At 38.6% G+C, this 15,055-nt stretch overlaps 1 protein-coding gene across 1 annotated transcript in view; it reads right to left on the bottom strand.

Moving 5' to 3' along the window:
- Positions 1-3,719: 3,719 nt before the first annotated feature.
- Positions 3,720-15,055, bottom strand: part of CAMK1D (calcium/calmodulin dependent protein kinase ID) — a 1,392,645-nt gene continuing 1,381,309 nt past the window's right edge. The window contains exon 11 of the mRNA XM_085652873.1: positions 3,720-4,489. Coding sequence (XP_085508999.1) covers positions 4,359-4,489 — 131 coding nt within the window. The 3' untranslated portion in view covers positions 3,720-4,358. The remainder of the gene's footprint in view (positions 4,490-15,055) is intronic.

Below are 15,055 nucleotides of genomic sequence, written 5' to 3'. Positions count from 1 at the left end.
TACAAAAAGGGACACAAAATGATCCAAATTCGTACACACCCAACATTCTCCTTGATATAGACTGCAAATATACTAAAATAGTCCTAATTGCTGTTAAATAGAGGATGGAAGATCAAAACATACTAAACCCAATCAAAGGCAGATTCAGACAATGGCTCTCTACCAACCAGGTCTTTTTCTACATAGTATACAAATACAGCATGTCAACAAATGTCTCTGCATGGCTCTTCTGGATTTTAGATCTGATACACAAGGACATACTATGCAGCAAATTGGCAAATGTGAGTCTCGATCACACTCTCCATTCCCTTATAAGGAAGATATACTCAGGAACAATTTCATAAGTAAGGATAAATCAGAAAAGGAATGATTAGCATACAGTTTTCATCATCTGGTGGAGTAAAGCAAGGCTGTTTGCACGCATTTTGCAGTCTTCACTCAAAATGAAAGGCAACTATAATGTGGACATGCAAGCCTACAAAGATGTGCTCGCCTTTGAGGGTTTCCAGGTGACAGCACTACTCTATACTGATGAGTCCATTACATCACAAAAGGCATACAAGCACAGTTGAAAGTCACAGAGAAATACTGAGAGACAAATGGCATGAAAATGAACAGTCAGATGACAAAGACAAAGGTCGTTAAAAAACCAAATCAACATTGGGGCACAAAATTCGAACACTGCCTACCAACAAAAAGTGGAAAGCAAACATCAAAAGGACACATAAAATTCAAAGGCTTCCCTAAACACCATCCTAGAACTCGCTCCTTCAAACATAAACTGATTTTGCCAACTAATCCACAAAGAAGTAGGGGCAAAAGTGGGAAGCTCAATAGCCTACAAAGCAGAGCTTTGGGGCGTGGACAAATGTGTACCAAATCAGAACTTGTGAAAGGAAAATCTGGCAGGCACTACCCATGCCCCCAGCATACTTTGCTACCATTGCACTGGAAGCTTATGATGGCTGCAGTTCCATCTCACACATGTTGCACAGCACCTATCAAATACAGACTGAAATGTTGGACACCAGCCAAAAACTAACTAGTCGACAAAGCCTGGAAAGAGCATTTTAGCATGAACCCAGCTTCCACATACACCCTAGTCTGGAGAAAGAGAATGCAACTCCTTAGCCTGGTAACAAAAACTCTAAAGCCAAACCTGAGAATTACAAAATCAGGTTAACCGCAACAAGAAACTAAAATTAAAGCTTTAGAAAACTTCCACACAGCAGGCCAAATCGGGATATTTAACACCTCAAGGTATGAGTAGCCCTCCTGCTGTGAACATACCTGAACAAAAAATATATCACCCCCATGGATTCTAGGGCCTTTGCTCATGAAGGAAGATTTGCTTCTCTTCACTCTTAACATGCCACTTCATGAGTTAATCTCAGGGAAGAGGATGTCTCTAGCAATAGCCAAAGTACACCTAGAAGTAGATGAAGTAAAAAGGTTCTATTTGCTTTGCGACATGTTGGATGCAACAACAAGAAACAAGACGGATGGGTCAACTTCTGGAAAGGAGCTGGACAAGAAGATGGACAAAAGAGACAAAGCATTTAGTGCAGACTGAACAATAGAAACCAAAGAAGCAAGCACAGTTAAAGCAACTGTTCACCAATGTCACTAAAAATCCAGCGGTATTAGATGCTTGCCTATTTACACTAAAGTGTTTTTATTCCTATATTTTATTCTTTACATGTATTTCTTTTTTTGACGCAAAGATATAGTTATGTTTAACTGACTATTTGTGCGAAAGTCCCTTGTGCCCAATGCGCCTAAGTAAACTTGTCAAATTTGTTGCTGAGGTATTGTTGTCTTTAGTGGCACTCTTGAGGTTCCCCATTTCCTCTTTCCTGGATATACTGTGTAGTAATAAGGTGACAAATAAAATAAAATCCAGTTATGGAGACTGAAAAGTACTTTTTATGGTCTGGGTTGACAGTGCAGTTGTCCCCAGACCATTACTTGACTATCACTAGAGATGGGCTTTGGCTCTGCCCACATGTTGGGAGCCAGTAATACATGGTTTGATTGGGAAGGAGCTTCCACAAAAAAGTGATTGTCCTCCATACAGCTGTGGTCATTTTGTTTCTTTATACAGCTGCCTAAGCTTCAACTTTCAGGGGCACACACACATGACTTTGGAATGTTATTAAGGTGCCTTAGTTAACTGAATACATTATGTTGTTTTTCTCAGGCAGCAGCACAGATGGGAGGAGGGTAGTTATTAACCTATGTGGATTTTTAGGTCTGACTTAACAGTGCAACTGTCCCATGACCTTTTAAACATGACCTGATATTATTCTACAGTTCTTTGCATCCACACAAATACATATCCATTTCCATGCCACTTACTTGTAATGCTTCAAATGACATCCAACATCCCTTTAAAGCCAGACCTTTTTGGCATTGCCAATGCTTATTTTTTCTATTGCAACAGAGAAATCCGTCCTTTAGGAGGAAAGAGACCATTAGCGTAGACAGCTGTTTGCAATCAATGAGATAATTATCTAAAATGGAAAACTCCCTTGCAGTTACAAGCCAAACACTGAAAACTCCTCTGAACATCAAACCTGATTTAAAAACAAAGTTACCTTAATGATTATCATGTACAGCTTTTTATCACTTTTGATCTATTTATTCCATATGACTCCCTTATATAAAAACACCGTGCTCACACAGTCAACAGTGACCGCAGATGCGTAATAATTGAGCCCAGTTTGATGTAGAATCATAGACAATTTTCATCTCCTAAGGGGGTATTCTGCAGACATCCAAGTGGGACACTTTGATAAGTAAAAGCCTGACAGTGGGAAGCATGGCTGGCATGATGAGTGAATGACAGCACTCAAACTCAGTGTTTGAGTCCAGATCATAACTTTCAAAAAACCCAAGATAAACCATAATGTATGAGCAAATAAAAAGTATGAATCGCTCTTCAAATGAATAAAAGAAGGATGTTTCAACAAAGGATCTTTTTTGTACCACTCTTTCTTTGCTTCTGATTTGCAGAAATATACTGCTTGTAGTGCAATGGGAGCCTTTTCAAAATAATTTTGACTACTGGCATAGCACAAAGTACAAACTCAATTTTCTCTTGGCACTTGAAAATAAGCGTTAATTACTCAACTGAATGGTATTCATTATGTTTACCTCATAAGGATAAAAAAAACTTTGTGAACTTGAGGTTTCACAATGATTTCAGCAGCAAATACATTATACTACTGCAAAATTGAATGAATGGAGAAGAAAGATCCACTAAACATAACATTCAAGAGAACTACTTTAAACTGACAGACAACCAATTGAAATGCCCTTCTTAATAGTAGTCATTCATTAGGTGTTTTCACTGAAAGGATCAGGAAAATGTTAATAGGAAATTCCAGCACTTTTAATTTTGGGGCAAAAAAGCTAGCTTGATGCAAAGTTATCACTACTTTTTAACTTCACCTTACACGCCCTTGTGTAGGACCATTATAGCCTGAATCTGAACAATTGACTATATGCTGCTGCAGTGAACTTGTATTTTCACAGAACATTACCAGATTGTTTTCTGTGTGCATTGAAATTCCTCATTCAGTGACTGGACAAAGCACATGAGCACCTTTTCTGTATACTAATTGAAAAACCTGAGGCCCATCGATGTACATGTGGATCATATACTTCTTTTCTTCCGGGCTGTGCACATTGTGATAAATTACATGTTTGTCGCAATTCCTTGCATCTCCTAGTTGGCCACTTCATTTATTTTGTGGTGTACACGGGACATTTTCAATTATTCATGTAGTACAGTAGCTGAACTATACGGTGGGAAATATTTTGCCATCATATTTTACGATATACAGTAGTAGTACAAAAAGTATGTTCCTTAAAGAGAAAATTATCTCATTGTACATTTCACCTCACAGACGAAAGCTCCATCTCAGAAATCAAAAAAGCCCCGATGGATATAATTTCGAAAGGAAGTAATTTCTTCAACAAACATGAAAATAAAAACGTCAAAATAGACCAGTAGTTAAATAATCCAGTTGAGACCCCAAATAACAAAACATACAACAACATACAGAACCCACAGCGAAATAGAGTAACCCATTTGGAAAATAAAAGGTTAATTGCCCAGTCATTAGAACGCCACTAGACTCTTATACAGAGCACCAGATAAAGTTAAATCCTTTCTTTCTTGTATGACGCTGGTGTCATTTGCAGTTCTTAATAAAGGAAACATCTCAGAATTGCATATAAAATATGGCCATAAAAAAAATCTTCTTTCTTCTAGTCCTTCCTCGAGTGCGCAAAGCAGGGTGTATTCCCTTGAGGATGAGTTGCCATACTCATTCCATCGCCCTCTCTGTTGGTCACTTGCTGCCAGTCAGCACTGTTGTTACTGAGGTAGGCCGTGGTCTCCGTTCTGCTCCTACCGGAGAAATGCCAGATGAAGAAGAAGACACAGATGACAAGAAACTGCAGGGAGCGGAAGAGGCTAGACCTAAGAAAGAACAGACATAAGCTTTGTTTTAGATTTTGTTTTTCCTACAAGATACCGGTGGAACATTTGTACTCAGACAAACAAACCATTATCAGTCCCAGTAGACGTTTTCATAGCTAGGCACATTTCATTCCTCTTGGGCAATTTTCAGATGCCCTTTTTTATTTGATACTCTTTATTAGATGAATAAAAAAGGAGTACAACTATGAGTTTTTCTACACATTTTGTCCAAAAACTGTTTCATGGAGTACGAGCTTACTAGCTAATATTTTGTGATAATTCAGGAACAATGGCAGAAGAAATACCCTCAAACAGATTTTATTTTCAAGAATTTCAAGCTATTGATTAGGGATCTGCTCACTTTTTTGTACAAGACATATATGCTTTCATTTGAAGTCTGTGATGAAATGCTATGCTGTGTCTGAGTTTTTATTGCCTTTAAAACATACAGTATCTCCGTCACAAGAAAAAACAACATTAGAATGTTTCAACTTTGACTCTTAACACTACATTAAAGTGAGAGCTAGAAGGAAAATGGTTCAACAGGGGTTCCCTAACATGCTCACGTAAATATGGGTCCTGTAAGAAAGCGAATTATTATGTGGGGTGGATGGTAGTCTATCACAAGTAAAGAAAGTCACTAATCTGCTAGGTCCAGTCAAATGTTTAAGTCATTAAAATCTGTGCTCAATCTCTGGTAGCTATGGCACAGAGAAGACAAGTTTAACTTTAGGAAGATGTGTAAAGTATTCAGAAGTATCAATAACAAAACACAATAAAAATCCCACTCCAATTTATAACGATAGAGAATAATAAGCAAAATAACACCAAAACAACAGAATTCCAGTCATGGAAACCAGAGGAAGCAGTGATAAGAAGCTTTAAAGATTTAGGTGGAAAAAGTTTTAAGTGGATTTAAGTTGCTAAAGGGCCCAATGTACGTCAACAGCCATGGTAAACCGGGACAAAGGTGCAAATTTAGGCTCAACTCAAAATCATAAAACAAAAGGAGAGAGCCCCTTCAACAAGTCAAGGGTAAAGGGAAGCAAAGGCAAAAGCACAATAAGCTCCCCTAAGCAAGAAAGCAGTTAGATAAAAAGGCACATGTTGGATGAACATGTAACTGTGCAAAAATATATACACCAAACATATAAATATATATTTCAGATTTATTATTTATAGTCATATAAAATTCATAAAAGACAAAACAGTACATCAACATCTTCCTGTGTAAAATTCAATATAAAATTGCATCAATGTGCACTTTTCATAATACACACTAAGACCATAAATTCATATACTTGAAAATTTCAACAATTAGATGTGGTAAAAATGTGCAAAATGTGCTTGTAGACATGATTCGGTCGATATATCTAATCAAAGCCACATTCTTCAGGACAACAACCTTACAACACATATATAGCTTCTGTGTGATATAGCTCACGCAATTAACCTCATAGGTACAAATCTTCACTGTTTGCAAAAAGATAAAGGACATATATTATTTGATCCTCTCACAGGCCGGCATCCACAGACCCTGTGACCTCTGCTCTATAGCTAATAAATAGCCATGTATGGTGGTAGTCCACCAAAAGTTGAAATGAGAGAAAATGGCCCAAAAAACGCTCCTAATATATCCAGCACAGCTTCATTCAATACATCCTCCGTTGACTCTGTTCTGCTCAGTCAGTGCCACACCTTTTTCTAGCACCGCAATGGTGAACAAGTCCCCGTTTACTATTGCGGTGCATAAGCTGCCAGGATTATCGCTATACGGCGCAAGCTGTGAGGGCCAAGATAAATCCAGCAGGGATCTTAACCAAAAAGTATCTGGTTAGTACCTGAAATGGCTGAAAGGTTGGATCCATTTGTGGTGGGGTAGTGAATATATAATATATTTATAGGAGATTATTTTTTTTGTGTTGCTAATAACGTTGGACTGTTTGAGGAATCTCCATAAAATACTTTTTTTTTAAGTGCTCTTTTTGCCTAGTTTGTGCATGGATAGTTTCGGGGTGATCCATTATGCGGGGGCTGAGAAAAAAGGGAGGGGGGGCGAAAACCCTTTTTCCCCAATAATTTCCCATAGGAATTTCAGACATAGCTACAGACTAAAACGCTGAACGGATTTTTACCAGATGTGGTAGAAAGCTAGATCTTGGTCCAGAAAGAGTGCTTTTGTATTTTATGTGTTATTAGCAAAACAAAAAGATATTTCTTATGGAATGCAGACCTAACTATTACTACCCAGTGGTGACCATCACTGGGTTATAAATAAGATCAAAGCAACATTATAGTTAGGTGAAATGTTTAATAACAACGTAATGTTTTAAACTCTAAAACCACAGAAATTCATCAGTTATAGTTATCTCAAGTAACTATAACTTGTGCTCTAATGTGACTATAAATCGCGCCCTTGCCATGCACTGCACCCTTACATGACAGCATCTATGACATAATTGATAATATCACTGCAACATTTGTAGTGGAACTATTGAGGAGAAAATTGTGCATGACGGCTGCGTGAGTTATAGTTATGTTATTGCACAAGTTATAGTTACTTGAGATAACTATAACTATAACTGATGAATTTCTGTGGTTTTTAGAGTTTAAAACGTTACATTGTTACTGAACATTTCACCTAACTATAAAGTTACCTTGACGTTTGTTTTACACAGTGACTGTATGTAGGTATGTATATATATATATATATATATATATAAAGACTCAACGGCAGTCAACACTGGGCAATTATATAATTATAGTTAGGTCTGTATTTCCAAAGGAAATGCCTTTTTTATTTTGCTGATAACTTTGGCACAAAACTTCCCAAAAAGCTTCTGTCTGCCTAGTTTCAGGGTGATCCGTCAAGTGGGGGCAGAAAAAAGGTGGGAGTCCCAAACAACAAAATCCCCATGCATTTTCCATAGATTTTTTTTAACAGAATTACAGCAAACATTGTTGAACGGAATTTCACCAAATTTGGCAGGAAGCTAGCTCTTGGTCCAGAAAGCGTGCAGTTCAGTAGCTTTTGAGAAATTAAGAATAAAACATATTTGGATATCATGCCTGAAGGGTGCGAGGGACTCTTGCGGGAGTCCCTCGAACCTAACTTCAAACGATAGCATTCTGATTGGCTTAGAGGGCTTTTATTCCTTTTGGCCTCCTCCTCCACTCTGATTGGCTGAAAGAACATTTTGCGGCAGTTATTACAGGACTCAGGGACTGAGACTCTTGATACCTTAATATGGCAAATGGAAAGTAACTTGCAGGGTTTTGTGATGACTGTCACTTTTTTCACAGGCTCCAAAGGAAAGGAGATTCTCTGTTGTATGTGTCAAACATTAAACCAACATAGCCCCAGTCACACTAGCTTACAGAGAAATTGTGATGATACATCTCTGACTGCTTCCAAGATCTTCAAACCTTCCAGACACACCAAATTAAATATCTACTGGCTGTACTCTAGCCCTACCAGCTATACAGAGGCATTGACCCGACATATCAGATACCATGGCCAGTCCCTTGCCCTTAGTCATAAATACCATCCAATGCACAACCCATCAAGGTTGCCTACTATCTCCAGCTCTGATTGTGTCATGGCTTAATGGCACAGGAGGCCAGAAGTATGCATTCAAGCCTGGATGAAGACGAGCTGCTGGTGGCACACAGGTGAAAACCAACTGTCCCCATATTCAAACTACATTTCATGTGGAAGCGTGCACTGAGCACCAACTATGAAACATGGACACTAGATGGCTTTTCTCGTTAATAAAAATGGACATAGCCTAACATGATACATGAAAACATTTGCTAGACATATTAATAAACTAAACTATAGTTGCGACAACAGTTACAACCATGAAGAATGCCCAACATGTTACATGCAAATTATTCCCCAACATTTGGTAAGCATGTTATTTAAGAAATAAATGAAAATTGGAAGAGGAGCAGAGCCAAACAAATATATACACACAAGTATAAGAAAACAAAAATAGTGACCTATAAAAGCTAAAGGTTTAATCCCTAAGATGAAAAGGTAAATTCCTCCTTCTGCCACTGCATCTCACTGACAACCACTGGTCCCATTTCGCCACAGCTGGTCTCTGGGCCAGTGTTTCATCACCGGACATGGGCTTCATGGAATTCAAGTTGGGATCCATAACATTTCTCTCATTACTGTCTACTTTCTTTTCTTCATTACTCACTTTCACCACACTCCTACTGTTCTACCATTGTCCACCTTCCACACCCACATTGTTTCTATTGCGCCTAGAACTTTAACTGGAACTCCAAATTTGGCTCCACCCTTTGTCACATGTACCAGTTTACACACCCGAACCTCCTCCTCCACTTTAAACTCTGGAACCTTGACCTTGTTTCTGTCACCAAAATATTGCTTCTGATTCTGTTGCATTTTTCATACTTGACGTAATGCACTCATCTTACCATTTTTCCTGACTCACTTTAACCCACGAATTCATCCACGCAGGACAAAACCAAGTCGGGGCTCTTCTTCCCCGTGACAATTCAATAGGTGAAACCGCAGTTGACACAAGGGGAGTTGTGCGATAAAACTATAGCATACTCTTCACTGCATTCACCACAACACATCTGTTTGCAATAGCCCACTGAATATACTCCCCTAAAACATTGTCCATCCTCTCAATCAGTCCATTTGTTCAGGGATGATATAATAAATGTCTGAGATGTTTGATGCTGTTTGTCTTCAGGACATTTTCTAATTCAATAGAAATAAACTGGACTCTGTTGTCTGACATTAACATGGCAGGAACACCTTCTTTCAAAAAACTTCCTTTAGAAATTGCACAACCACTTTTGATGTGGCTTTACTTACAAACTTCACTTCAGGCCATTTGCTATAATAGTCCATCATTACTTTTTTTTTTTTTTTTTTTAAATCTTTTTATTGAAATCAGGACAAGAGATCAAATCGACAATACATTTAAAGATACAAAATAATGTATACATTATCATATCAATAGATCTTGCAGAGCATGGATGTAGATGTCAGAATTAAGTTTCAGAAGCGAAAAGTTTATATTTGTTCAATGGCAGGTATAACAAACAAACAAAAAAAAAAGGGGAAAGGGGGAAGAAGCCCCCTTTTCAATCTCAGTCAGGTAAATGAGGACCCCCAGATTCTATCTATCTTCTGTAGAGATTTGACTCCTCTAATTTTAGCTAGAGAGGATTCCATAGTGTAGATTTCTCTAACAAGAATCCACCATTCCAGCACATGTGGTGGATTGCTTGCGATCCAAGTTCGAGCTAAAGTCAATCTAGCACAACCTATTAAGATATTTAAAAGGTCTGATTGTGAGTCTGCTTGTAGATTGTTGTAGATCTGGATACCAAGCAATACGCTAGTTATGTTAAGTGTTATTGATCTAGACATAATCAGAGCCATTCCTTGTTTTACATTAGTCCAAAATTCCGTGAGTCGAGGACATGTAAACAGCATATGTTCTAAGCTTGCAGCTAAAAGATCGCATTTAGGACAGCTAATCCGTTGGTTACCAGTACTATTACTATACCACTTGGAGAGTCTTTCGGGAGTGTAGTATAGCTGACAGATAGTTTTATAATGCTGTAACCTCAAACTAGAAGAATGAATTATGCGATTTATATTGCAAAAAGCAGAAGAAATTTGATTAGCAGTAATATTTAAGCCTAATCGAGAACTCCATTTCTCCGCTATTTTCCCACAATCGTCTAGTTTATATGAGATTAAGACACCGTATCCAAAACTGATAAGTGACCTGTCCTTGCTGGAATAGAAACATTTCCAAATATCAGAGTCAGGAATATTTAAGAGCTTCATTTTACGTATGAGATAGTCATGAATCTGTATGTATTTGAAACGTGAAGTTTCAGGTAGTTTATAAAGTCTTCTAAGTGTCTCGAAGGTCAAAAGGCCATCATTGCCATATAAATCGCCAAGTGTTTCTATTCCAGCATTTTCCCAGATTTTAAATGGCCCGTCGTGGAATGTTCCTGGGAGACCTGGGTTCACCCATAAGGATAATTGAGGATGATAGAACGTCGTATTGCATTTAGTCAGGATCGATTGCCAGATTTTAAAACTGTCTTTGACAGTCTTAAATTTAACTCGTTTAAAGTAGTTTGGATCGTTCATTTTTGCTAAAAACATATTAGAATCCTCACCCAGCGAGAGTTGATAACAAAAACATGTATTCTTATTACGAATAAACAAGCTACGGAGGCGGCTGAGGAAAGCTGAAAAAAAATATAATCTAAAATCAGGAAGGTTAAGACCGCCTTTGTGATAGGGCAGTTTGAATAGATTAATTGATCTGCGAGCCTTTTTATATCCCCATATATAACTGCTAAAAATCCCATCTAATCGTTTGAAATAAGAGTTGTTGACAAAGAGTGGTATAGACCTAAATAAGTATAAAAATTTAGGTAGTATACTCATTTTAATTAAGTTAATTCGACCTATAATACTAAGAGGAACCTTATGCCATTTTTTTAATGTTAAAGCTGTTTCTTTGAAAAGGTCCTCGTAATTAAGAGTGATTATTTCATTAATATTAGAAGAGATTTTGATGCCAAGATAAGTAGCTATTCGACAAGTACCTAAAATCGGAGCAGGCGGCCTATAGTTCAGGATAACTTGTGTCTTATGTGTGTTAAGTTTGTAGCCAGAAACAGACCCGAATTTATTAGCCTCATCAATGATACCCAATAAAGCTTCCGATACATTAGTAGAATAGATCGCTATATCGTCGGCATATGCCGTAATTTTTAACGAAGTCTGGCCATATTCAAAAGGACTAATTTTGGGATGAGCTTGTAGAGCTGCTAAAAAGGGTTCCAGAGATAGCGCGAATAGCAAGGGTGATAATGGGCACCCTTGCCGTGTTCCACGAGAGATTGGAAAACTGAGCGAGATTAACCCAGCATAGCTAAGCTTAGCCTTTGGGAGGTCGTATAAAGCCTGTAGCCATTTGAGGTATTGGCCATTAAAGCCCATAGTAATCAGTGTTGACCAAAGGTAGTCCCACCCCACTCGGTCAAACGCCTTTTCGGCGTCCAGAAGTATCATACCGAGTGGGGTGGAACCAGTCCCGGCCACATCGAATGCCGTAATAGCCGTATTGATATGGGAAGTAGTATCTCTTCCCATAACGAAGCCATGTTGATGGGGAGTCACCAAATGAGGTATACATGGAGCTAATCGTGTGGCCAGTACCTTAGCAAAGATTTTAGCGTCTGTGTTAATAAGTGAGATGGGTCGATATGACCCACATTGGTCTCCTGGTTTGCCTTTTAAAAAAAAAAAAAAACAATCCTAGTTGTGTTCCAAGATTCAGGAGCCTTCCCAGTAATTCCTATATTACTTATCACAGTAGATAGTAGAGGTATAAGTTCCTCTGAGCATAATTTATAAATTTCAAGTGGAATAGTATCCTCCCCAGTAGCTTTACCTGGGGAGAGCGAATTAATAGCCAATCTTATCTCTGACTCTGTAATGTTAGCAGAGAGCAGCTCAGATCCTTCAATCTGTTGATCCTTGACTAAATTTGTATCTAAATATTCTTGGATCTGATTCATGGTCGGGTCCTCCTCTGGAGTATATAATGCTCTATAAAATACAGCAAATTTCTCCAGAATCTGCTCTGGTTGAGTATATACTATATTATTTTGGCCCTTAATTTCTTTTACAAGAGTTCTAGACTTATCGTCCGCAACTTTATACGCAAGGATTTTGCCTACCCTATCTCCACTCTCATATTGAGAGAGATGGTACTTATGTGAGCTAATCGCATTTTTTTCCATAAGCCTTGTTTTAATATTGAGTTTAGAACTGGCTAATTTTTGGCATATATCTGCTACATTTAGTAAGCCCTGGGTCAGAGCCAATGAAGGTTGTTTTTCTAATATACTTACAGCATTGACCAAGACATCCAGATTAAGTTTATATTGTGAGTTTTGGTTTAGAACATAGTATTGTGTGAAACCCCGAATACTCGCTTTGACCGTGTCCCACACTATACTGGGTGTAGCTGAGTTTATATTAAATGTAATAAACTCCACTAAATGTGCTTTTAATTGTAAGATATAATCCTTATTAGATAGCAAATGCCGTGGAAATGTAAATGACCTTGGTTTTGAGCAACTCTGTTGAATAGTAAACGATAATATAACAGGATTATGATCCGAGGCAACTCTCGGACAAATCTCCATGGAGCTGTTTGCTAGTATATTGTCTGAAACCCAGGCCATGTCAATTCTTGAGCAAAGTTGATGTGGTGCCGAGTAATAAGTAAAACCAGCGACAGAAGGATATAGTATTCGCCACGCATCTTTGATGTTATGGATGCGTCCAAGTTCGATAATAGCAGCTCTAGAACGACGCATCCTCCGAAATGATTGGTGACGGGTAGTATCAATGCTATAATCCATAATAAAATTGAAATCGCCCATTAAAATAAGTTCTCCTCTGCTTTCAAGCAGTTCAATATTTAGCCTATCTATGATAGAAGGGTCGTCTACATTTGAGCCATAGAGTACACAAAAAGTATAAGTATTACCATACCACAGTATTTGAGCGCTGGCCCATCGCCCAGCTTTATCCACCTTAGTTTTAATTATTGCTAGATTTAAACCCTTCTGTCTTAAAATAGCCACACCTCTAGTTGGAGTACTACATTCTGAGCAGACCACCACTTCGTATCCTAATTGCTGGAGAAGCTTGCGGTCTGTATAAGTAATATGTGTCTCAGAGAGTAAAGCCAGCTGTGGTTTATACATATTTAACTCTTCAGTGACAAGTCGTCTTTTATTCCTGCTGTTAAGACCTGCAACATTCCATGCCAAACAACTAATTCTATCCATTATATATACATATTTCTACTCCCTGCTCATTATTTTGAAAATCTGTATATAGTTTCAAGAAAGAATTAGAAAAAAGAAAAGTCATCCCTCTCATCCTGATCATTTGAACATTTTTGCCCCCTCCCAACCTACCCCCACAACCCCTAAGAACCATCCCAAGGAGGTTCAGACTGAACCCCCACTCCCATTCCCCAAGAGGAGGAGAACCTCTTATACCCTGCCGCCGCTGGATGGGCAGCTCGAAAGAGTAGCAGCATAAGAGATCAACCTGCAATAAACAATAAATGTATTTATTCATAAGCTCAGAAAAACTCCATACGAACGATAAGATCCGTAAAATCCAAATAAAATAGTACTCAAATCATCATTTTTTTTTTTTGATACATTTTTTTTTTTTTTTACATTTAATAGCCTCCCTTCTTTCCCAGGTCATTGCCGAGCACCATTACCTACCATCGGCTCGGGCTACCTCCGCCCATATTTTCACCTCCACCACCTATAGAGATTGTCAGTATAGTATGCTAAAGTATGGGCAAGGCCACCACCTAAACATAAATAAGTAAGTAAATATCCACATCAATAGTCATTAGGGCTATACACTCTTTTCCCTTTCCTATTCTATTTTCGTCATCTTAACTTAACTTAGCTTTTTCTCTGCCCCTTCTAAGATGTTAATTTAGAAAGCACCTGTTCTGCCTCCTTCTCGTCTGTAAATATATATGTGCGCCCCCCATTGATCACCTTTAGGCGGGCCGGTTCCTGCAGAAAAGCCTGACCTCCCAGAGTCTTAAATGGGTCAATGAGCTGACGCAACCGCCAACGTCTGTCCATGTTGCTTTTACTTAAATCGGATCTTACGAAAAAAGATATAGAGTCTATCAAAACCGGGGAGTTTGGCCTAGCTTTGAGTGAGACCGCCTGCCTGAGCAGAAAATTGCCAAAGTAAATCAAAAAAGGGCGAGGAAATTTGCTACCCTTATTCACTGTATAGAGTGGCAGTCTATGAACTCTTTAAAGGTGAGAGTCCCAGTCCCAATCGGAAAGATCAGGGAAGGCCTTCTGAAATAATAACACAATATAAGCCCTCGGGTCAGCCCCTAGAGACCCCTCGGGTATACCAAAGAGTCTAAGATTAAGTCGCCTTTGCCTGTTCTCCATATCTTCCAGCTTATTTTGTAGCCGCCCGATTTGCTCCTGTTGTCTGTCCGCCACACCTTGGTTGGAGGCGCACGTTTCCTCAACCGTTGAGACCCTTTGCTGTAGAGACTCCAAGTCCTGAGCAACCCCTCCAAGTTTATTGTTTAGTTCCTGCATAAAGTTCTGAATCTTGGTGTTATCTTCCCTCAGCTGAAGGAAATGTTGTTGAGTTTCCTTATGTTGGTCAGAAAGAGTCTGTAGAATGATGTTAAGAGGAAGATGTTGTTTTTCAGAGCTATCAAGATCAGTAACTGGGGAGATAATTGGAGAGCCAAGTGTAGGAGCAAAATCCGCTGTAAGAGCTGGAGCTAACTTGAGAGTTTGGACGTTACATGAAAGCATTTGCTCCTCGGCGGAAACCACAATCATAGAATCGGACCCAGTCGATGGATTGAGAATTACTGGCAAAGGATTAGTGAGAACATCGATGGGAGAAAGTAAAAGCGGTATCATTGTATCCACTTGTGCTTGAGGTTGGATTGG

Source organism: Triturus cristatus, chromosome 4_1 (assembly GCF_964204655.1).
Source record: "Triturus cristatus chromosome 4_1, aTriCri1.1, whole genome shotgun sequence".
NCBI lineage: Eukaryota > Metazoa > Chordata > Amphibia > Caudata > Salamandridae > Triturus > Triturus cristatus.
The sequence above is the reverse complement of the archived record's forward strand: the minus strand, read 5'-3'. Positions and strand labels throughout refer to the sequence as shown.